This window comes from Balaenoptera physalus (genome assembly GCF_965194825.1).
Source record: "Balaenoptera physalus genome assembly, chromosome: 4".
Lineage (NCBI taxonomy): Eukaryota > Metazoa > Chordata > Mammalia > Artiodactyla > Balaenopteridae > Balaenoptera > Balaenoptera physalus.
The window spans coordinates 13,832,151-13,855,843 of NC_138891.1; the positions used below are offsets into that span (position 1 = coordinate 13,832,151).

A 23,693-nucleotide genomic window follows, 5' to 3' on the forward strand; every position below is an offset into this window, starting at 1 on the left:
AGAACATATAAGATTTTTACAAATTTAATGTAATGTCTGAAACCTTTATATTAACATATTTCCATACAAATAACCCAATGAAAGTTTAGTATTAGTTGTTTTGTTTGTTTTTTTTATACTGCAGGTTCTTATTGGTCATCAATTTTATACACATCGTGTATAGATGTCAATCCCAATCTCCCAATTCAGCACACCACCATCCCCACCCCACCGCAGTTTTCCCCCCTTGGTGTCCGTATGTCTGTTCTCTACATCTGTGTCTCAACTTCTGCCCTGCAAACTGGCTCATCTGTACCATTTTTCTAGGTTTCACATACATGCGTTAATATACGATATTTGTTTTTCTCTTTCTGACTTACTTCACTCTGTATGACAGTCTCTAGATCCATCCACGTCTCAACAAATGACTCAATTTTGTTCCTTTTTATGACTGAGTAATATTCCATTGTATATATGTACCACAACTTCTTTATCCATTTGTCTGTTGATGGGCATTTAGGTTGCTTCCATGACCTGCTTGCCATTGTCTTTTGCCTGGTATCTGGTGTCCTAATTGTGCTGCTATTTATCCTCATCCGCCACGGGCCCTGCTGACAGAGAGACTCCTGTGGAAACATCTGAACAGATGGCTGAATAAGGGCGGGCATGCCAGGCCAATCCCCTGTGATGCAGCATTTCTCAGTGATGCAGCATTCAAAGGACAGGTTTTCACCTTGTGGGCATCACCCCGCCTTTTGAGCCTGCCTAGAGAAGGGTATGAACTCACAGTGACCCAGGGACAGCTGCCAGACTGACTGATGAATGAACACCAGGTCATCCTGGTGTGGGTTTCTCATTCATCTGGAAGGAAATTGTTCTGCAAAGGATAGTCGTATTCTCTGGCACAAATGTCCAGAGAAAAATAAGAAGTCAAATTCCAATCAGCCTTTTGCCTTCAAAGAGCAAAAACTTACAAGGGGTGACAAAGACATAGATTAAAGAAGACTGGATAATGGGAAAAATTAGACTAGAAGTAGTATGATATAGGATGATTCTTAAGAAATAGGACTCAATCAGAAGGTATAAATAAATCTCTTCTTTAACTCTTAAGTAGGTTTAATGCAAACATGCACACTAATTTCTCTTCTCATTAAATGTTTTAAGAAGGAATTTGACAACACATGTAGAAAATAAGTACTGCTATATTGCAAAGGAAGGGGGTGACTTTTTAAAGTTTTATTAAATTTTTATTACAAGTAATTGTATCCAAAACAAAAATAAATGCAGATAATAAAGAAGAGTATAAAATACAAAGTAAAAGGTCTTCCTATCCACTTCCAATCATCAGAGGCAATGTTGTCAACAATGTCTGGTTTTAGTTCTCCTAGCGATTAGCATGAATTTTATGAATTGCTTTTATTTTATGAAATTTTTCTATCTTTCACTGATCTTATAACCCATGGAGTCCTCTTTCTTGTATTCTTTTTTCCCTCCCTTGAAGTTTGTTTTGCCTTTTTTTTTTTTTTTTTAAGGGTGCATGGGCTCTAAGTTTTCTGGTTCTAATATGTCTATATTATGCCCTCCCACTTACCTATCAGTCAGCTGGGTATAAATTTTCCTATTGAAAAATCATTTCCCTCAGAATTTGAATTCAGTATTCTGTTGTCTTCTAGCATACAGGCCTGCGGACAAGAAGTCTGATATCAAGGAAACTGTGTAGACCTTGAATTTCTTGGTATTCTCCATGCCTCAATTTTCTCTCACTTTTTCCAGATTTTTGTCTTATTTTTCTACATTCTGAGAAATTTCATTTTCCAGAACACCAACTTGGTCTTCAGCAACAATTATTTGTTTTTTTATTTCCAAGAATTCTTCCCTATTCATTGATTGTTCATTTTTCATTGTGGCCCCTTCTTATTTTAGGAATGCAATCTATTCTTGAATGTCTTTAAGAATTCTACTTAGAATTTTTTCAAGTTCTCCTCTGCTCCCTAAATTATCTCTGTTTTCTCTGGGCTCAGTTGTTTGAATTTATTAATCTTGGACCTTCTCTTTCATGCTCCAGGTTTGTCTTAAATTCTTGTGAATCGTAATCCACAAATGAAGAACTTTGTAGATTAGTAGGGATGGCTGGTGTTGGTTTCCTAGTTTTGTATATCTATTTTCCCAACAAACATCTTTAATAACTGCTTTAAAATTCTCTTTTGCTAATTGCACCATCTTGGTTATCTCATGACCAGTCTTAATTCATTGCCTTTTTAGGTTACATTTTCCTGTTTCTTTGTATATAGAATAATTTTGGATTGTGTTTTAAACATTGTAAATGATATGTTATAGAGGATCTGGATTCTAGTATGTTCCTCTAGAAAGTTGTGGGTATTTTTTAAGCAGTTAGTTAAATTGGCTGAATTCAAGCTGCAAACTATCTCCCCTGCAATGGATAGCAACTAAAATCTCAGCTCAACTCTTTTAGCCTAAGTGAGGCTGCATGGAGTCTTTCCTATGTATGGTTAGTTCAAGATGTGGAGTCAGCTACAGAGCTGAGGCAGAGTTTGTACATACAGGTTGGAGTTTTCCCTCTCTGGCTTTCAATTTTTGGGAGGTTTTCTTCTCGCTTTTCAGAGACTATGGATGCCCCCAAATTCTGTCCTTTGGTACTTCAAGCCAGTAAGACTATGGATTTTTTCCCCTGCATTTTAACCATTCATCCCCACCCTCTGCCCCTGGCACAGACTGAAGCCTGCCATCAGGCTAAATGCCATAAAAACTAAAACTATTCTAGTGCTATGCTCTTTTTCCAAGGGCTGATCCCCTCCAGTATCTGCCTGCTTTTTTTTTTTTCTGATTACCTTTTTTTTTTTTTACATCTTTATTAGAGTTCTGCCTGCTTTTGATTGCTCCTAACTACCTTTAATTATTTGTATTTTATATTTTGCCCAAAGTTTAGTTTTCTGTGGACAGGAGGTACATAACCATTATCAGAAGTGGGTGTTCTCACTTGAATGGGAAGTGCTTATTTGAGATTCTGCGTAAGGGTAAGTTATAGCATCAGGGGCCCAGTAATGTTTGTGGGCAGGGAAGTGGTATGTCATCTAGGGACATATCAAAAAATAAAAAGGCTTTACTCTTGGCTAGGGTGAGTGTTTCTGTGTATATATCTCTTGGGTGGAATGACCTTAACTTTTAAAATTTTTCCCTCCATGTCTGTGATGTAAGTCCTGAATTACCTCAATGTCTGCTCTATTTCTCCCTCAGAGCACAACAGTTCTCCCAAAAGAGCGCCCACTTTCCACAAAGAGTACCTCCCAAGATTTTATCTTGAAGGCAGCCACTCTGTATATATGGAGGAAGGAGTAGGATGAGCAGCTGATAGGGAATGCAGTTCTTTAATTAGTTACCCTGACAAGTACTCCACAGTTCCCTGATGCTCTATGTGATGAACCAAACTTCAGTCTTCTCTGTGGCTCCCTTGGAAAGAACCACGTTCATCTCTGGTAGGTCTGACCACAATTTCCTTGTTTTGACTTCTTTATCAGTTCAATCACATCTGCTTATCATTGAAGAATTTCTCAAAATATCTGATTTGCTGTCTGAATATTATGAGTCAATTCTTATTTTCACATCTTTCCTATTATTTCAGTAAAATATTGGGAGTAAGGGAAATTAAGTACAATAGGTCTTTTTTCCCCCCTAAACAGAAAACCCAACATTTGGTTTTCTAGCAAAGGTCTGTAATTGTGTCTGTCAAAGTTAAGAAAGATAGTCAAGCCATTCAGTGAAGGGGAAGAAAACAAAAACAGACATAACACTTATGTTCACAATTTAACTTAATCTCACAAACGTGTTAACTGCCTGCTCTTAGCCTGAAGTAGGGTCCCTAGTTTCCATCATATTTTTCAAAGGGAATCTCAGCTCAAGAAAAGGTTATTATTTGACATGCAGAGTGCAGTATTGAATTTCAGACCCTGCCTTTACAGGGCTCACAGTTAAATAATTTCTTTAACTGGGTTATTCATTTTTCACTAATTTATATTATTTTCTTTCAGAGTACCTCAAGGATTTGGCCCTTCCTCTCTATAGTTCCCACCAAATGTGCCCTTCAGCACCACATTTCTGGTTCTAAACCACATGGTCTCACCTCCTTCCAGTTAATTTTGCACAATATTTTAAGATTCATGTCTGGCCTTGTTTAAGAATATACATCCAGCTGATTCACATTTGACTCTCTAAACCATGCCAAAAGTCAACCCCAATCTCCCAGTTCATCCCACCCCCCGTCCCCCCTTGGTGTCCATACATTTGTGCAGTTTTAATAATTCTCACCTGAAGAACAGAGGCAATAAAATAGTTAAGGTCTGTTAAAATGGTGGTTTCGAGAACAAAGAGTGATGGTTTCTCAAAGAGATCAACCATTCACAATTTGTGGTTCCCAAAACAGCTCATTTTATTATTAAGTGAATAGAAGCATGCTTACAATGATCATTTTTTTCCCAGGGCCAAAGAAAAATAAACTTACAACGTAATAAAATAAGTTGAAACAATAACTTCTCTGAAAAATCTGGGACAAATAGTAACTTTTAGCATACCACAGAGAATGTAAAGCTTTAATATGTAACTTTTTGTTGTTACATCTTCCAAAACTGCTTGTCACCGCTTCTTCCTATCTTCCATCCCTCTCACAAATGTTATGCAAAGTAAATCATACTTGAAATAAATTAAATGAATGGGGGAAAATAAAACTTGTATATCTCTCCCTCAATCTTTTCTTTTTTTTAAAATAAATTTATTTATTTATTTATTTTTGGCTGCATTGGGTCTTCGTTGCTGCGCACGGGCTTTCTCTAGTTGCGGTGAGCAGGGGATACTCTTCATTGCGGTGCGCGGGTGTCTCATTGTGGTGGCTTCTCTTGTTGCGGAGCACGGGCTCTAGGCGCATGGGCTTCAGTAGTTGTGGCACACAGTCTCACTAGTTGTGGCTCTTGGGCTCTAGCGCGCAGGCTCAGTAACTGGCACACGGGCTTAGTTGCTTCACGGCATATGGGATCTTCCCGGACCAGGGCTCAAACCAGTGTCCCCTGCATTGGCAGGAAGATTCTTAACCACTGCTCTACTAGGGAAGTCCGTCTCCTTCAATCTTTGAAAATGTATTTTTATTTCTTTTTTTTTCCTCTTTTTTTAGCAGTGGCTTCTCACATATATGTCTGATCTACCCATAATTAAATTATTTTAACATTTTATAGAAGAGAGGCCAAGTCTTTTAAAACAAATTTTTGCCAAGGACTTATGTGTTAGAAATTACTATTCTTAATGAAGTGACTGATGGGGAATTTTATTCAACGCCATTATCCCTATATTTGCCTCATTGGGTCAAACATGGAGAACACAAGAGAATAGGGTGATGGAGTCAAATTGCATGGGTTCAAATCCCAGCTATGCCACTTACTAGCCATGTGATCCTGGGCAAGTTATTTAACATCTCCATGACTCAGTTTCCTCATTTGTAAAATGTGAATAATGATAGTATAGTACCTACCTCAGAGAATTATCATAGGAATAAATGGAGTAATATTTGTAAAGTGCCAGGAACATGCCAGGCACATAGTAAACACCATATCAGCATTTGTTAAAGAAAATAGTGAATGAAAAAGACAGGAATTTTTCATTCCCAGCTAAAAACATTATTATTTTGAGTTTTACAAAGTGAAAAAAATGAGATGTCGTTTCTTATTAGTTCTCTGTATACTCTTGAAAATGTTTTTTTTCAATCTTTGTATATACCACGTCTTGATATGACAACTATTATTAAAATGATGAACATTTCATTTAGTGAAACAGCAAGAAAACTTGAGATCTTATTAAAACTGTTACTTTGACTGAGGATTTCTTTCTGAAAGACCACAATATTCTCAGTATTCTCCAAAAGAATCAAAACAACTAGATTATAGCACAAGGTCAACTGTAATAGAATATAGGGAAATAAAAGTCATTAAAATGTAAAGACAGTGGAACCAGCTTAAGTTATTATCAATTCAATGGGAAGGTAAATATTGCAGAAAGAAAAAAACAAGCAAAGAATTGGTTTTCATAAGATTTGTTATCTTGTCAATGATAAAGTAGAATAATTTCAAGTAGAATAATATTGAATGTAGATGGCAAATAGATATCTTTCCAACTTTCTTCAGTCTCCTGCTATATCTCAACTTCTTTCTTATAATTATAGAAGTAAATTACCCCCCTTGTGCCCAGGTTTCATTGACCTCAATGAAGCAAACATGGCAATGTGTCCCCAATTGAACAGGCTGCTGGTGAACAGGTGCCCTTCAGTAACTGGATGATTTCGAGCAGGGTTTGGCCATCCCCATGAGATCAGACTAGGAAGCAGCTTTTCCAGGTGGCAAACGTGCATTCTTTCTCCCACAAGCCAGCAGAAGATCATGAACAGTTCTTTCTCAAAACATATGAATCCTGGCTAACTTATCCAAATTACTAAAACAGCCACTTTGTTCATCTTCCTTCTCTTTTCTACAGATAATCTTCCTGGACTCTTGAGAGTGACATTCAGTTCAGGTCATTCATAATGCACAAAATTACCTCCCTCGGTTTTCTGAAAGATTGATAGGAACAGATTGAGATGAGAAAAGAGTTTATAATGCTTTTAATGCAATGAAGTTTGAAAACATGACATATTAAGAAACTTATTTTCATAATTTAAACATTTTTCATATAAATAGATAACTTCTAAGAAATTACTCTTCATTATAATGAGAAAAATTACCATATGGGTGGGAATCTGAACTTGGGACACCCTCATTTCATTAAAGCAATTGGTGAAACATTCCAATGGTCAACAAATTTTTCATACTTTGTTCATTTAACAAAACTTATATGGCACTTATTATGTGCTAGTCCTGTGAGGCAGGTACTAATGGTAACATCATTCCCATTTCACAGATGAGGAAACTGAGGCTAAATAATCTGCCTACAGTCACAGAGCTGGAAGGTGACAAGAATGGGCTCTGAACTCAAGCTGTCACCACACTGCCTTCCTTTGAGGAAAAGTAGTTTGGTAAGATTCTCTGTTAGAAAATCACAACTCATTCTTATTTTATTTTGTTGTTGTTTTTTCTATCCAAACTGTGTCTCACTTGTGATGTTAATGCCTTTGAAGAAAAATGACTACTAAGATAATATGAGTCCCATCCAAGTAGAATGACATTTTTTTTTGATAATTTCAAACTTGATACCTCTCAATGAAACTGAGTTGGTTTTTCTATTTTTAATATACTTTATTCAGGCAAATAACATTCCTATTTTGCCACTTCAAAGTCACTGAAAGATTTGGAAAGTAGCTCTATACTCACAAAATATCTTGATTAAAACATCTTGATTAAATCTAACCTACCACAATTACACAGATACGACCTTAAGACTGTGGCTTTTATGTAGATGCAATACAATAGGATATGAAGATAAGATTTGATACTCTCATAATTATATGAATGACATTTTGGAGCTAAGATATCCAGGTTAACAATCTAATATATTGATAAAGTAATCAGACATATTTTAATGATTCATGCTTTCCCTTAGTTCCACCCAGCAAAAAAAGTTGTGCTGAAACCTCCAACAGAGTTGCCAGATCTCCCCCTCATTTTTGTGTTGAAAAGATACTGCCAAATCATATGATCATAACTGACTAGTATATGTGTATATATTATATGTGTGTATATATATATATATATATTTTTTTTTTTTTTTTTTTTTTTTTTTGCTACACGGCATGTGGGATCTTAGTTCCCCAACCAGGGATCAAACCCATGTCCCCTGCAGTGGAAGCATAGAGTCTTAACTAATGGGCCACCAGGTAAGTCCCATAACTGAATAGTATTAAAAGTCCACTATAAGCTCCTCAAACAGTGTTTCAACCTTGAAACCAGAAAAAAGATAGGGACAAGTTTCCAAACACCAGAGCTCATGACAATAAAATTAGTCAATCTAATGAAAACTTACTTTTACCAAGTTAACACAATAATTTTGTAGACCAGTGTTCTGTAGACCACAATTAATGATCTTTTCCAGGGAAACATGCTGAAATGAAAATATTACAGCTTGCCCCATTAAAGATACATTGCTCTTTTGGAAGGCAGATCTAGATTTTAAATAGTGTTGCCCATTATAGAGTGGTCAAATGTGAAATAAAATGGACTGAGGCAAAGAATTGATGGCATTTGATGCTGGTTCATTGCACATGAATAAATGACTTCATTTCTCTGTTCCTCTCTCCTTTGCAGACTCCCAGATTTGCAGCTCCCACATGCCAATTTCAAGCATTTCAGTTTCATCTTTACCATTTGGGCCTTAGCTATACTATTTATGGCTTAGTATATTTTATAATGTTATCCTATCTTATATATGAACTCAGAAATGCTGGCTATAAATTTTCTAATATAAATTAAACTAAATATAGACTACAGCTATCATAAAAAGTTGATATGTGCACTATCTAAAAATCACATGTGGCACATATGTATTTTAGGAACCACCTAAATAATTCAAGAGTCACTGAAAGTACTCAAGAGAGGTCCATTTGGTCTTCAGTGGGAGCTATATGTGCCAACCAAATGTATTAACTCATTTAAATCTCACTATACACCTATGAGGAGGATACTGTTTTATATACATTTTACAGATGTGTAAACTGAGACACAGAAAGACTTGCATGTCCTAGTCACAGAGCAGGCTCTACGGCTGACCAAGATTTCCACCATGACACACTGACTTCAGAGACTGTGCTCATAGCTATGATACAATAGTGTCCCCTGAGGTCTGTTTCCAGACCCAGACCAAGTTATCAGATGCACAGAGATTGCTTCCAGTACAACTACACCATTCTAACATGCATTTTCATTATGTGCTCTTTAATCATCCTATATATACTCTTCCCTGAAGAGACTGTAACCTTTGGAGACCAATCGAGGAGTCAGCATTTGGGAAGGATTTGGCTAATCTGAGGTCTTGGAAAGCAGGTTGAGGTACCTTCAAGCCATAGGCCACCTATCAGACAATATACTTTCATCACATTATGTTACTCCCTGTGGTTCCTACTGATACCAAAATGCCACGCAAGTCTCAGTTTGTCAACCATTCCTGAGCCCCTCATTTATGCCTGTCAGTTTGCTAATCAATGTGAAGGATACATGATTGCCCATTACCTATCACTGCCAAACTAACTACCCCAAAATTCAGTGGCTTAAAACAGGCAATTTATTTTGCCCACAATTTTATTGGTCAGGAATCCTGGAAGAACCTGGAGGGGCAGTTCACCTCTGATCCATGTCGCAGCAAGTAGGGTGGCAAGAACTAAAGGATCCACTTCCAAGATGGCTTCTTCACTTGGGGGTCTGACACTTGTGTTCCTTGGTCATCTTTTTCCTCCACATGGTATTTTATCCTCCAGGGCCTCTTTATATAGCTTGGGCTTTTAGCAGCATGGCGATCTAGGATAACTGCACGTCTTACATGGTGTCTTGCTTCTATGAGGAAGGAAGCAGAAGTTGACAGGTCAGTTAAGAGTTATGCTCAGACTGGTATAGCATCACTTCTAACATATGCTGTTAAAAAAGAAAAAAAGAGAGAGAAAAAAAAAAAACATACGCTGTTGTTCAAAAGTGTCATGGGCTCACCCAGATTCAAGGGGGTGGAAAAATATTCTACCTGCTGATGGGAGAGTATCAAGGTCATATAGTGAAAGAGGATGAGGGGGTGGGAGATATTATTGCTGTCATCTTTGGAACATACAGTCTTCCACACCTCAAAAAGCTTTTACTCTAACTCACGGGTTCATCAATAAAAGTCCATGGATAAAATTTAGGAGGTCTGTGAACTTGGAAGGAAATAAATCATATTTTATTTTCTCTAATCTCTAAACTTTAGCATTTCTATCCATTCTGAATGTAGGCACAAACTACAGTAGTTATAGCAATACCTGTGATTTTGTTACCAATAGAAATCACAGATATTTTTACAGCACATTCAGTTGGGTATCAGGGACCTGATCCTGGCCTGTGGTAGCTTCGATGGGGCCATCTCCCTACTGATCTATACCAGGTTGAGCCAGTGGGAAGTGAAGAAGATCAGTAATGCTCACACTGCTGGCTTCAAAACAGTGAGCTGGGCCCCTGCTGTCATGCCTGGAAGCTTCATAGACCAGCCATCTGGGCAGAAGTCCAACTACATCAAGAAATTTGCATCAGGCGGCTGTGACAACCTCATCAAATTGTGGAAGGAGGAGAAGAACGGCCAGTGGAAGGAAGAGCAGAAGTTGAAAGCACACAGTGACTGGGTTTGAGACATGGCCTGGGCCAGCTCCATTGGCCTGCCTACCAGCACCACTGCCAGCTGCTCCCAGGATGGTCGAGTGTTCATTTGTACCTGTGACGATGAACAGGCAATACATGGTCTCCCAAACTGTTGCACAAGTTCAATGATGTTGTATGGCATGTGAGCTTGTCCATCACAGCCAACATCCTGGCTGTCTCAGGTAGAGACAATAAAGTGACCCTGTGGAAGGAGTCAGTCAACTGGCAGTGGGTGTGCATCAGTGATGCCAACAAGGGCCAGGGTTCCATGTACACTTCAGTCACAGAGCAGTGACTGAGAATGAGCAGTGACAAGACAGGCAGGGCCTGGCTCTCTACCTGCTGCCTCCAGGACTGCCCTTTCCTGGGCCAACTGACCACACAGCTGGGAGGAAGAACGCCCAGCTCCCACAATATCACTTGCTCCTGGGAGTCATAACAAATGCAACCAGATTCATCATCTGCCTTAACATGATTTGATATGGTTTGTAACTTACTATCCAGCTGAATGAACTCTTGTTCAGAGGGAAAAACTACAAATGACCTTCAAATCTATTATTTTAAAATATTTTGGGTCATTTTAATGTAACTTTTAGGTGCAGGCATCATTTGCGGGGGCAGGGGGGTGTTTCCAAAGTATTTAAATAAATTCACATTGCTTATAAACAACAAAAAAAGAATCCCTGGATGCTATAGCTTCAATTCTGAGAAAAAAATAATTATGAACTTAATATTATATATCCAGTAAACATGTCTATCAAATGAGAGGGGAAATTAAGTCACTTTCAGACTTGTAAAAATTCAGCAGTCTTATTCCTCATGCATCCTTTCAAGAAAATTACTTTTGAAGATATTGTTTAGCCAAAACAAGAGTAAAATTCAAGAAAGGTAAAGACTGGAGATCCAAGATAACTGGCTCCAATCCAGGACTAGGTTGACAGGAAGTCAGGATGACAGGTTGGCATCCATCCCAGAGAGCACCTGGTCCAGATTGAAATAAAAATTCAGAGGGTTCTGGGAAATGTATCTTCAATAATTACATTGCATCCCTTACCATGAATAGACTATATTTAGGAAGATAGATAATATTAGTGACTTGATGAAGACACATGATTAAAAATTAAATTAAAATAAAGACACTTTGAAATCAATATTAACACAATCACAATAATGGAAACAATGTGTATTGATATTTTCAATTTTAGACTCAACCAATGGACACACCATGAAAGGATTAATTATGGTTACAGAAGAGATGATAAAACCTCACAAAAGTTGGCAGAGGGGCATGCAGATAGAAGAGTGGAAAAAGAGATAGAGAGAAGTATAGGAGTCCTAATTTACTCATTTTAAAAAATAATAGCTAACACTAGGTACTTACTATATGCCCACTCTAAGAGATAAACATGAATTAATTCATCTAATTTCCCAATATAAGGAAAAGAGAGGCACAGAGAAGCATCTAGCTTTCTATCATATATTGCTTCTTACTTCATGGAAAGTCAAAGAGATACAAAAGATATTTTGTGAATGACTAAGAAAATAAAAGATTTTTCTATATTATTTCTAAAAATAATAATATATCTACTAACAGCATAAAATAGGTACATATATTAACTTGGTGATTTTTATAGCTCTTCAGGAATTAGATCAGTTTTGTATAGTTCATGAATAGACAGATCAATGAGGGGAAAGAATATAAATTCCAGTTGCACACATGCATATAGAAAATTAATATATGGTAAAGTTGGTTTCAGTGAATAAGAGATATGGTTAAGAAAATGGCTAGTTTCTCGCTCCTGCAGCCACCAGCTCTCCCACGGGACCCATCCCCACCAGGGCTCCCGTGACCCCTGTGGCCACCACCTCCTCCTCTGTACCCAGTCCCCACCATGGGGAGCACTCTCGTGACCCCGGCTGCCACCACCTCCATGCCCCCTCCTCGCTGGGTGGACTCGTGTGCTACAGGCAGCCTCTGGATCAGACCCCTGTTGGTGGCCCATATGCAGAGGTGGGGCTGAAACCACAGCTGAGCCCCAGGGATCATGTAGCTAAGGAAGAAAAGCTGACATCTCTCCTCACAGCTGCACAAACTGCAAATTGACACTCCTGTGACTGGCTTTGTAAACTCAGCACCTACAGAACATCTGAATGGACAACGAATGCTCCCAGCCAAGACAGGTCTAGCTTTAGCAGCTGTAGACTTCGTGGGCACATACATATGGGAGTTAGGCCAGGCCAGAGTCTGAGCTGCCCACATAGCGCCCACAACAGGTCCAAATCCATGATTACTGCAATCCTGGGACCTGACTTTAGTGGATCTATGCTGGTGGCATAGTGAAAACGATGTCTGAGAGACACCAGGGCCAATTGCCAGCATACCCCTGGTTAAGGTGAGGCCGAGAGTGGGGTCAACAGTAGTGTAATCTGAGAGCTCGCACAATGGGTGAAAGGTGATATGACAGAGTACACCCACAGGTGAACAGCTCCAGAGGAGGAATACTGAGTGGCTTCCCTCCCAGTGGGAGTGCTCCAATCCTGCCTACCTTGCACCACAGATCAGAAACACAGCTAAGAAACAGATCTTGGGACTTTTACTATGACAACTAAGGAACAGACCCCACCTCTGTCAGGGCAGTGACAACCACAGAGCAAAGGGGAGGCCCTGTTCAATATCCAGTGCAGGCTCTGGTCACCATAACATCAGTTACACCTCCTAACAAGGGGATAATGACCAGCACACACTGAGGAAAGAGGTGGCAGGCATCTGTACTAAAAATAGCCCTTGCACCAAAAAATATTAAACCTACTCAGGCTATACAGGGATGTTCCCACATAAAAACAGCCCTCCAAGATAGTCTAAGGGTCTGGCATTGGGAAGAAGAACCCCCAGAGAATTTAGCCTTGAAGCCCAGCAGGGCTTGAGTGCAGGAGCTCCACAGGGCTAGGGGAAACAGAGACTCCACTCTGGAGGGCTCACACAAGGCCTCACATGAACTGGGACCCAGCACAAAGAAGTACCTCCATAGGAACCTGGGCGACACCTACATAGGAGTCTTGGTGGATCTCCTGGGGAGGAGAAGGTGGACTATAGTTCACTGTGGGCTCAAGGACACTGGTAGCAGAAGTCCCAGGGAATATTGATCAGCATGAGCTCTCCCAGAGGTCCCCATTTCAGCACCAAGACCTGACTCCACCCAACAACCTGTAGGCCCCAGTGCTGGAAAGCCTGGGGCCTACTCAGCCATGAAAAGGAATGAAATTGGGTATTTTGTTGAGACGTGGATGGATCTAGAGACTGTCATACAAAGTGAAGGAAATCAGAAAGAGAAAAACAAATATCGTATATTAACGCATACATGTGGAACCTAGAAAAATGATACAGATGAACTGGTGTGAAGGGCAGAAATTGAGACACAGATGTAGAGAACAGTCGTATGGACACCAAGGGGGTAAAGCTGCGGGGGGTGGGGGTGGGGGTGTGATGAATTGGGCGATTGGGATTGACATGTATACACTGATGTGTATAAAATTGATGACTAATAAGAACCTGCTGTATAAAAACATAAATAAAATAAAATTTAAAAATTTTTTAAAAAAAGAAAGAAAACACAATGATCCAAAACCTATGGGACGCAGCAAAAGTAGTTCTAAGATAGAAGCTTGTAGCAATACAATCTTACCTCAAGAAACAAGAAAACTCTCAAATAAAAAAACCTGACCTTACACGTAAAGCAACTAGAGAAAGAAGAACAAACAGAACCTAAAGTTAATAGAAGGAAAGAAATCATAAAGAGCAGCAACAGATGAAATAGAGATGAAAAAAACAATAGCAAAGATCAATGAAACTAAAAACTTGCTGTTTGAGAAGGTAAACAAAATTGATAAACCTTTAGCCAGACTCATCAAGAAAAAAAGGGAGCGGACCCGAGTCAATAAAATTAGAAATGAAAAAACAGGAGAAGTTACAATGGACACCACAGAAATACAAAGGATCATAAGAGATTACTATAAGCAATTATATGCCAATAAAATGGGCAACTAGAAGGAAAGGAAAAATTCTTAGACAGCTACAACCTTCCAAGACTGAACCAGGAAGAAATAGAAAATATGAACAGAACAACCACAAGTAATGAAACTGAAACTGTGATTTAAAAACTTCCAACAAACAAAAGTCCAGGACCAGATGGCTTCACAGGCAAATTGTATCAAACATTTAGAGAAGAGTTAATGCCTATCCTTCTGAAACTCTTCCAAAAAGTTGCAGAGGAAGGAACACTCACAAGCTCATTCAATAAGGCCACCATAACCCTGATACCAAAACCAGACAAAGATATCACAAAAAAGGAAACTACAGGCCAATATCACTGATGAACATAGATGCAAAAATCCTCAACAAAATACTAGCAATTTGAACCGAACAATACATCAAAAGGATCATACACTATGATCAAGTGGGATTTATCCCAGGAATGCAAGGATTTTTCAATATCAGCAAATAAATCAGTGTGATACACCACATCAACAAACTGAAGAATAAAAACCATATGATCATCACAATAGATGCAGAAAAAGCTTGTGACAAAATTCAACACCCATTTATGATAAAAACTCTCCAGAAAGTGGGCATAGAAGTAACATACCTGAACCTGATAAAGGGCATATATGACAAACCCACAGCAAACATCATTCTCAATGGTGAAAAATTGAAAGCATTTTCTCTAAGATCAGGAACAAGACAAGGATGTCCACTCTTGCCACTTTTGTTCAACATAGTTTTGGAAGTCCTAGCCATGGCAAAAAAGAAATAAAAGGAATCCAAATTGGAAAAGACGAAAACTGTCACTGTTTGCAGGTGATATGATACTATACATAGAAAATCCTAAAGATGCTACCAGAAAACTATTAGAGCTCATCAATGAATTTGGTAAAGTTGAGGATACAAAATTAATGCACAGAAATCTCTTGCATTCCTATACACTAACAACAAAAGATCACAAAGAGGAGTTAAGGAAACAATCCCACTTATCATCACATCAAAATGAATAAAATACCTAGGAATAAACCTACCTAAGGAGGCAAAAGACCTGTACTCAGAAAACTGTAAGATACTGATGAAAGAAATCAAAGATGACACAAACAGATGGAGAGATATACCATGTTCTTGGATTGGAAGAATCAACATTGTAAAAATGACTATACTACACATTCAATGCAATCCCTACCAAATTACCAATAGCATTTTTCACAGAATAAGACCAAAAAATTTTACAATTTGTATGGAAACACTAAAGACCCCAAATAGCCAAAGCAATCTTGAGAAAGAAAACTGGAGCTGGAGGAATCAGGTTCCCTGACCTCAGACTATACTACAAAGGCTACACTAATCAAAACTTTATGGTACTGGCACAAAAACAGAAATATAAATCAATGGAACAGGATAGAAAGTCCAGAGATAAACCCACACACCTATGGCCACCTAATCTATCACAAAGGAGGTCAGAATATACAATGGAGCAAAGATAGTCTCTTCAATAAGTGGTGCTGGAAAACTGAACAGCTACATGTAGAAGAATGAAATTAGAACATTCTCTAACACCATACACAAAAGTAAACTTAAAATGGATTAGTGATCTAAATGTAAGACTGGATACTATAAAACTCTTAGAGGAAAACATAGGCAGAACACTCTCTGACATCAATCACAGCAAGATCTTTTTTGATCCACCTCCTAGAGTAATGAAAATGAAAACAAAAATAAACAAATGGGACCTAATGAAACTTAAAAGCTTTTGCACAGTAAAGGAAACCATAAACTAAACAAAAAGACAACCCACAGATTAGGAGAAAATATTTGCAAATGAAGCGACCCACAAAGGATTAATCTCCAAAATATACAAACATTTTATTAAGCATTTTTGCCTCTATGTTCATCAGTGATATTGCCTATAATTTTCTTTTTTTTCCTGATACCTTTGTCTGGTTTTGGTATCAGGGTGATGGTGGCCTCGTAGAATGAGCTTGGGAGTGTTCCTCCCTCTACAATTTTTTGTAAGAGTTTGAGATAACTAATGAGAACCTACTGTACAGCACAGGGAACTCTACCTAATGCTCTATGGTGACCTAAATGGGAAGGAAATCCAAAACAGGCAAAATGCTTATAGCTGATTCACTTCGTTGTATGGCAGAAACTAACCCCACATTGTAAAGCAACTATACTCCAATAAAAATTAATTTTAAAAAACCAAAAACAAAATATACAAACGGCTCACACAGTTCAATATCAAAAAAACAAACAACCCAATCAAAAAATGGAAAGAAGATATAAAATAGACATTTCTCCAAAGAAGACATTCAGATGGCCAAAAAGCACATGAAAAGATGATCAACATCACTAATTATTAGAAAGATGCAAATTAAAATTACAATGAGATATCAACTCACACCAGTCAGAATGGCCATCATAAAAAAATCTATAAACTATAAATGCTGAAGAGGGTCTGAAGAAAAGGGAGAATGTAAATTGCTATAGCCACTATGGAGAACAGTAAGGAGGTTCCTTAAAAAACTAAAAATAGAATTACCATATGACCCAGCAATCCCACTACTGGGCATATACCCAGAGAAAACCATATTTCAAAAGACACATGCACCCCAATATTCATTGCAGCACTATTTACAATAGCCACATCATGGAACCAACCTAAATGCCCATCGACAGACGAATGGATAAAGAAGATGTGGTACATATATACAATGGAATATTACTCAGTCATAAAAAAGAACAAAATAATGCCATTTGCAGTGACATGGATGAACCTAGAGATTGTCATACTGCAGCCACATGGATGGACCTAGAGATTGTCGTACTGCGTGAAGTAAGTCAGACAAAGAAAGACATATATATGATATCACTTATATGTGGAATCTAAAGGAATGGTACAAATGAACTTATTTGCACAACAGAAATAGAGTCATAGATGTAGAGAACAAACTTGTGGTTACCAAGGAGAAAGGAGGGAGGGGGGATAAATTGGGAGATTGGGATTGACATACACACACTACTATATATAAAATAGATACCTAATAGGAACATAGTGTATAGCACAGGGAACTCTACTGAATACTCTGTAATGACCTATATGGGTAAATAATCTAAAAAAGAGTGGATATATGTATATGTATAACTGATTCACTTTGCTGTACAGCAGAAACTAACACAACATTGTAAATCAACTATACTCCAATAAAAAATAATTTAAAAAGAAAAAAGAAAAAAAGTAGGAAGAAAAAAAAGTAAAGGGCTAGCTATTTACCACTAACATTCCCTTTTGGTTTTTTTAAGAGCAATGATTTTTTTAATTTTTATTATTATTATTATTATTTTATTATTTTTGTCTGGGTTGGGTCTTTGTTGCTGTGCATGGGCTTTCTCTAGTTGCAGCGAGTGTGGGCTACTCTTCGTTGTGGTGCGCAGGCTTCTCATTGTGGTGGCTTCTCTTGTTGAGGAGCACAGGCTCTAGGCGTGTGGGCTTCAGTAGTTGTGGCACATGGGCTCAGTAATTGTGGTGCATGGGCATAGTTGCTCCCTGGCATGTGGGATCTTCCTGGACCAGGGATTGAACCCATGTACCCTGCATTGGCAGGCGGATTCTTAACCACTGCGCCACCAGGAAAGCCCAAACATTTCCTTTTACTGAAGTAGAGTTGATTTACAATGTTTTGTTAATTTCCAGTGCACACCAAAGTGATAGGTTTATATATATATATATTCTTTTTCATATTCTTTGTCATTATAGGTTATTATATTACAAGATATTGAATATAGTTCCCTGTGCTATATAGTAAGACCTTGTTTTTTATCTATTTTATGTATAGTAGTTTGTGTCTACTAATTTGAAACTCCTAATTTATCCCCCCTGCCTTTCCCTTTTGATAATCATCAATTTGTTTTCTATGCCTGTGAGTCTGTTTCTGTTTCGTAAATAAGCTCATTTGTGTCATATTTTAGATTCCACATGTAAGTGATATCATATGATATTTGCTTTTCTTTGTCAGACTTACTTCATTTAGTGTGATAATCTCTAGGTCCATCCATGTTGCTGCAAATGACATTATTTCATTCTTTTTTATGGCTTAGTAGTATTCCAGTGTGTGTGTGTGTATGTATATATATATATATATATATATCTCACATCTTCTTTATCCATTCATCTTTCCTTGGACATTTAGGTTGCTTCCATGTCTTGGCTATTATAAATAGTCCTGCTATGAACATTGGGGCGCATTATTATTTTGAATTAGCGTCTTCTCCAGATGTATGCCCAGGAGTGTGGTTGCTGGATCATATGGTAATTCTATTTTTAGTTTTTTAAGGAACCTCCATACTGTTCTCCATGGTCTCTGCACCAACTTATATTCCCACCAACAGTGTAGAAGTGTTCCCTCTTCTACCCACCCTCTCCAGCATTTATTGTTTGTGGACTTTTTAATGACGGCCATTTTGACTGGTGTGACGGTATACCTCATTGTATTGATTTGCATTTCTCCAATAATTAGTGATGTGGAGCATCTTTTCACATGCCTGTTGTCCATCTGTATGTCTTCTTTGGAGAGATGTCTATTTAGGTTTTCTGTGCATGTTTTGATTGGGTTTTTTGTTTTTATTGTTATTGAGTTGTATGAGCTGTTTCTATATTTTAGAAATTAATCCCTTGTCGGTCCCATAGTTTGTAAATATTTTCTCCCAGTTTGTAGGTTGCCATTTCATTTTGTTTATGGTTTCCTTTGCTGTGCCAAAGCTTATAAATTTGATTAGGTTCCATTAGTTTATTTTTCCTTTTATTTCTTTGGCCTTGGGAGACTGACCTAAGAAAACATTGTTACAATTTATGTCAGAGAATGTTTTGCCTAGGAATTTCATGGTGTCCTGTCTTATATTTAGCTCTTTAAGCCATCTTGAAATTATTTTTGTGTATGGCATGAGGGAGTATTCTAACCTCATTGATTTATATGCAGTAGTCCAGCTTTCCCAATATCGCTTGCTGAAGAGACTTTTTCTCCATTGTATATTCTTGCATCCTTTGTTGAAGATTAACTGACTGTAGGTGTGTGGGTTTATTTCTGGGCTCTCTACTCTGTTCCATTGATCCTTATGTCTGTTTCTGTGCCAATGCCAGGCTGTTTTGATTACTGTAGCTTTGTAGTATTGTCTGAAGTCTGGGAGAGTTATGCCTCCCTGTCTGTCTAGCTATTTAGAAAGAATATACCTGAACTTCAACCGAAAATAATTTTCAGATAAATAATATTTTATATTTCTAAATGAAATCATATAGAGTATACCAAGAAAACATGTAAGATTATACAGATAAATGTATGTATGTGTACATATGTATGTACAATTTTGGAATAGGAAAAGCTGAATTTCAAGCTTTTTAAAAGCTTTTTAAAATTAGAAATGATAATTTATGAGATTAATAAATAAAACTACATATGTATTAAAAATTAGAGCACAGAACAAAATGGCATAAATGAAGTTAACAAATGACAAATCTGAAGAGAAAATGGCAACATTTATAATAGTGGACTTTTTACCTTCCATTTACAGTTAAGTAGCTCTTAGAAATTAGAAGAAGGTGGCCAACCATCCAAAAGAAAAACTAGCAAAGCACAATGCACAAAAAAGAAAATACAAATCTCTTCTGAATGGAAACCTTTTGAATGATCTACAGTTTGAAATGCAACAGAACTGTTTAGGAAATTAAGAAATTTTGTGTGCATTAAATTTTGGAGTTGAACCAACCTTAATGACCCTCCTAAAAGCAATTTCATTGACTTGGCAGGATAAAAAGAATCAGTGGGAGATGAATTAATGGGGCATAAGGAAGTAAAAATGAAGAATGTAAAAAGGAAAAGGGAAGGGGACTGGACAGAACTGAAGGTCACTGGTCAAGGGAAGAAGAAGTCCACCCAAGAAACATTTTAAAATATGAAAGAAATAAAAAGAGGGGTTGGTGTTTTAAAAAGTCAAATGATTAATCATGAACTTTAAGCTGGACAAGCAAAGAAGAGAAGTGGGAAGAGTGTAGAGCCAACTCAAAAGGGAAATGGGGAGATCAAGGGTACCAGAGGTTTTTATGAGGCTAAATGGAGTTTGGGCAGGAAAGAGCTAGAAGGATCGATTTAGTCAGTAACTGAGATTTTAGACTTTGATTTTTAAGCTGGATCAAATGCCCAAATACAAAATATGACCCAATAAATGGGTAATTAAATTGATGTGAAAGTACTCATTGGAGCTGAATTCAAGCAAGACCTCATTGTAGTTTTGATTTCCATTTCTCTAATAATTAGCAATGTTTAGCATCTTTTCATGTGCCTAGTGGCCACCTGTATGTCTTCTTTGGAGAGACGTCTATTTAGGTCTTCTGCACATTTTTTGATTGGCCAACTTCCTCCTCTTATTTAAGGACTTTTCAAAGGGAAGGAACATTATTATTGAGAATAATATTATAATATATAATTATATATTATAATAACATAATATTATTTATGTTATTTTTAATGTTATTGCCCTTTTCCTTTGGTATACAGTCATATAGATTTTAACACATGTATAAATCCATGTATCCACCACCATAATCAGGAAACAAAATTGTTCCAGACCCCAAAAAAATCACTTGAGCTATCTCTTTTTTTTTTTTTAACATCTTTATTGGAGTATAATTGCTTTACAATGGTGTGATAGCTTCTGCTGTATAACAAAGTGAATCAGCTATACGTATACATATATCCCCATACCCCCTCCCTCTTGCGTCTCCCTCCAACCATCCCTATCCCACCCCTCTAGGTGGACACAAAGCACGGAGCTGATCTCCCTGTGCTATGCGGCTGCTTCCCACTATCTATTTTACATTTGGTAGTGTATATATGTCAATACCACTCTCTCACTTCGTCCCAGCTACCCTTCCCCCTCCCTGTGTCCTCAAGTCTATTCTCTACGTCTGCATCTTTATTCCTGTCCTGCCCATAGGTTCTTCAGAACCTTTTTTTTTTAGATTCCATATATTTGCGTTAGCATACGGTATTTGTTTTTCTCTTTCTGACTTACTTCACTCTGTATGACAGACTCTAGGTCCACCCACCTCACTACAAATATCTCCATTTCGTTTCTTTTTATGGCTGAGTAATATTCCATTGTATATATGTGCCACATCTTCTCTATCCATTCATCCAATGATGGACATTTAGGTTGCTTCCATGTCCTGGTTATTGTAAATAGTGCTGCAGTGAACACTGTGGTACATGACTCTTTTTGAATTATGGTTTTCTCAGGGTATATGCCCAGTAGTGGGATTGCTGGGTCGTATGATAGTTCTATTTCTAGTTTTTTGAGGAACCTCCATACTGTTCTCCATAGTGGCTGTATCAATTTACATTCCCACCAAGAGTGCAATAGGGTTCCCTTTTCTCCACACCCTCTACAGTATTTATTGTTTCTAGATTTTTTTTATGATGGCCATTCTGACCAGTGGGAGGTGATACCTCATTGTAGTTTTGATTTGCATTACTCTAATAATTAGTGATGTTGAGTATCCTTTCGTGTGTTTGTTGGCAATCTGTATATCTTCTTTGGAAAAATGTCTATTCAGGTCTTCTGCCCATTTTTGGATTGGGTTGTTTGTTTTTTTGATATTGAGCTGCATGAGCTGCTTGTATATTTTGGAGATTAATCATTTGTCAGTTGCTTCATTTGCAAATATTTTCTCTCATTCTGAGGGTTGTCTTTTCATCTAGTTTATGGTTTCCTTTGCTGTGCAAAAGCTTTTAAGTTTCATTAGGTCCCATTTGTTTATTTTTGTTTTCATTTTCATTACTCTAGGAGGTGGATCAAAAAAGATCTTGCTGTGATTGATGTCAGAGAGTGTTCTGCCTATGTTTTCCTCTAAGAGTTTTAGAGTATCCAGTCTTACATTTAGGTCTTTAATCCATTTTGAGTTTACTTTTGTGTATGGTGTTAGAGAATGTTCTAATTTCATTCTTTTACATGTAGCTGTCCAGTTTTCCAGCACCATTTATTGAAGAGAATGTTTTTGCTCCGTTGTACATTCAAGCCTCCTTTGTGATAGATTACATGACCATAGGTGTGTGGGTTTATCTCTGACTTCCTATCCTGTTCCACTAATCTATACTTCTGTTTTTGTGTCAGTACCATACTGTCTTGGTTACTGTAGCCTTGTATTATACTCTGAGGTCAGGGAGTCTGATTGCTTCAGCTCCGGTTTTCTTTCTCAGGATTGCTTTGGCTATTCGGGGTCTTTTGTGTTTCCATACAAATTGTGAAATTTTTTGTTCTAGTTCTGTGAAAAATGCCACTGGTATTTTGATAAGGATTACACTGAATCTGTAGATTGCTTTGGGTAGTATAGTCATTTTCACAAGGTTGATTCTTCCTATCCAAGAACATGGTATATCTCTCCATCTCTTTGTATCATCTTTAATTTCTTTCATCAGTGTCTTATAGTTTTCTGCATACAGGTCTTTTGTCTCCTTAGGTAGGTTTATTCCTAGGTATTTTATTCTTTTTGTTGCAATGGTAAATGGGAGTGTTTCCTTAATTTCTATTTCAGATTTTTCATCATTAGTGTATAGGAATGCAAGAGATTTCTGTGCATTAATTTTGTATCCTGGTACTTTAACAAATTCATTGATTAGCTCTAGTAGTTTTCTGGTAGCACCTTTAGGATTCTCTATGTATAGTGTCATGTCATCTGCAAACGTGACAGTTTTACTTCTTTTCCGATTTGGATTCCTTTTATTTCCTTTTCTTCTCTGATTGTTCTCTCTAAAACTTCCAAAACTATGTTGAATAATAGTGGTGAGAATGGGCAACCTTGTCTTGTTCCTGATCTTAGTGGAAATGCTTTCAGTTTTTCACCATTGAGAACAATGTTGCCTGTGGGTTTGTCATATATGGCCTTTATTATGTTGAGGTAAGTTCCCTCTATGCCTACTTTATGGAGGGTTTTTATCAGAAACGGTGTTGAATTTTATCTAAAGCTTTCTCTGAATCTATTGAGATGATCATATGGGTTTTATCCTTCAATTTGTTAATATGATGTATCACATTGATTGATTTGTGTATATTGAAGAATCCTTGCATTCCTGGGATAAACCCCATTTGACCATGGTGTATGATCTTTTAAATGTGCTGCTGGATTCTCTTTGCTAGTATTTGGTTGAGGATTTTTGCATCTATGTTTATCAGTGATATTGGTCTGTAGTTTTCTTTTTTTGTGGCATCTTTGTTTGGTTTTGGTATCAGGGTGATGGTGGCCTTTTAGAATGAGTTTGTGAGTG

General features: G+C 37.5%; 1 protein-coding gene and 2 pseudogenes across 3 annotated transcripts in view; 2 read left to right on the forward strand and 1 right to left on the reverse strand.

Moving 5' to 3' along the window:
* The window catches only part of ACP3 (acid phosphatase 3), a 59,267-nt gene extending 49,266 nt beyond the window's left edge, over nt 1–10,001 (forward strand). The window contains exon 11 of the mRNA XM_082459341.1: nt 500–10,001. Coding sequence (XP_082315467.1) covers nt 500–594 — 95 coding nt within the window. The 3' untranslated portion in view covers nt 595–10,001. The remainder of the gene's footprint in view (nt 1–499) is intronic.
* LOC309659503 (ras-related protein Rap-1b pseudogene) overlaps nt 1–23,693 on the reverse strand; it is a 377,624-nt pseudogene that overhangs the window by 97,760 nt on the left and 256,171 nt on the right. The window lies entirely within an intron of this gene.
* On the forward strand, nt 9,313–13,557 carry LOC309659598 (protein SEC13 homolog pseudogene; annotated as a pseudogene). The gene is made up of 2 exons: nt 9,313–9,324; nt 9,986–13,557. The product of its transcript is annotated as a protein SEC13 homolog pseudogene (transcript).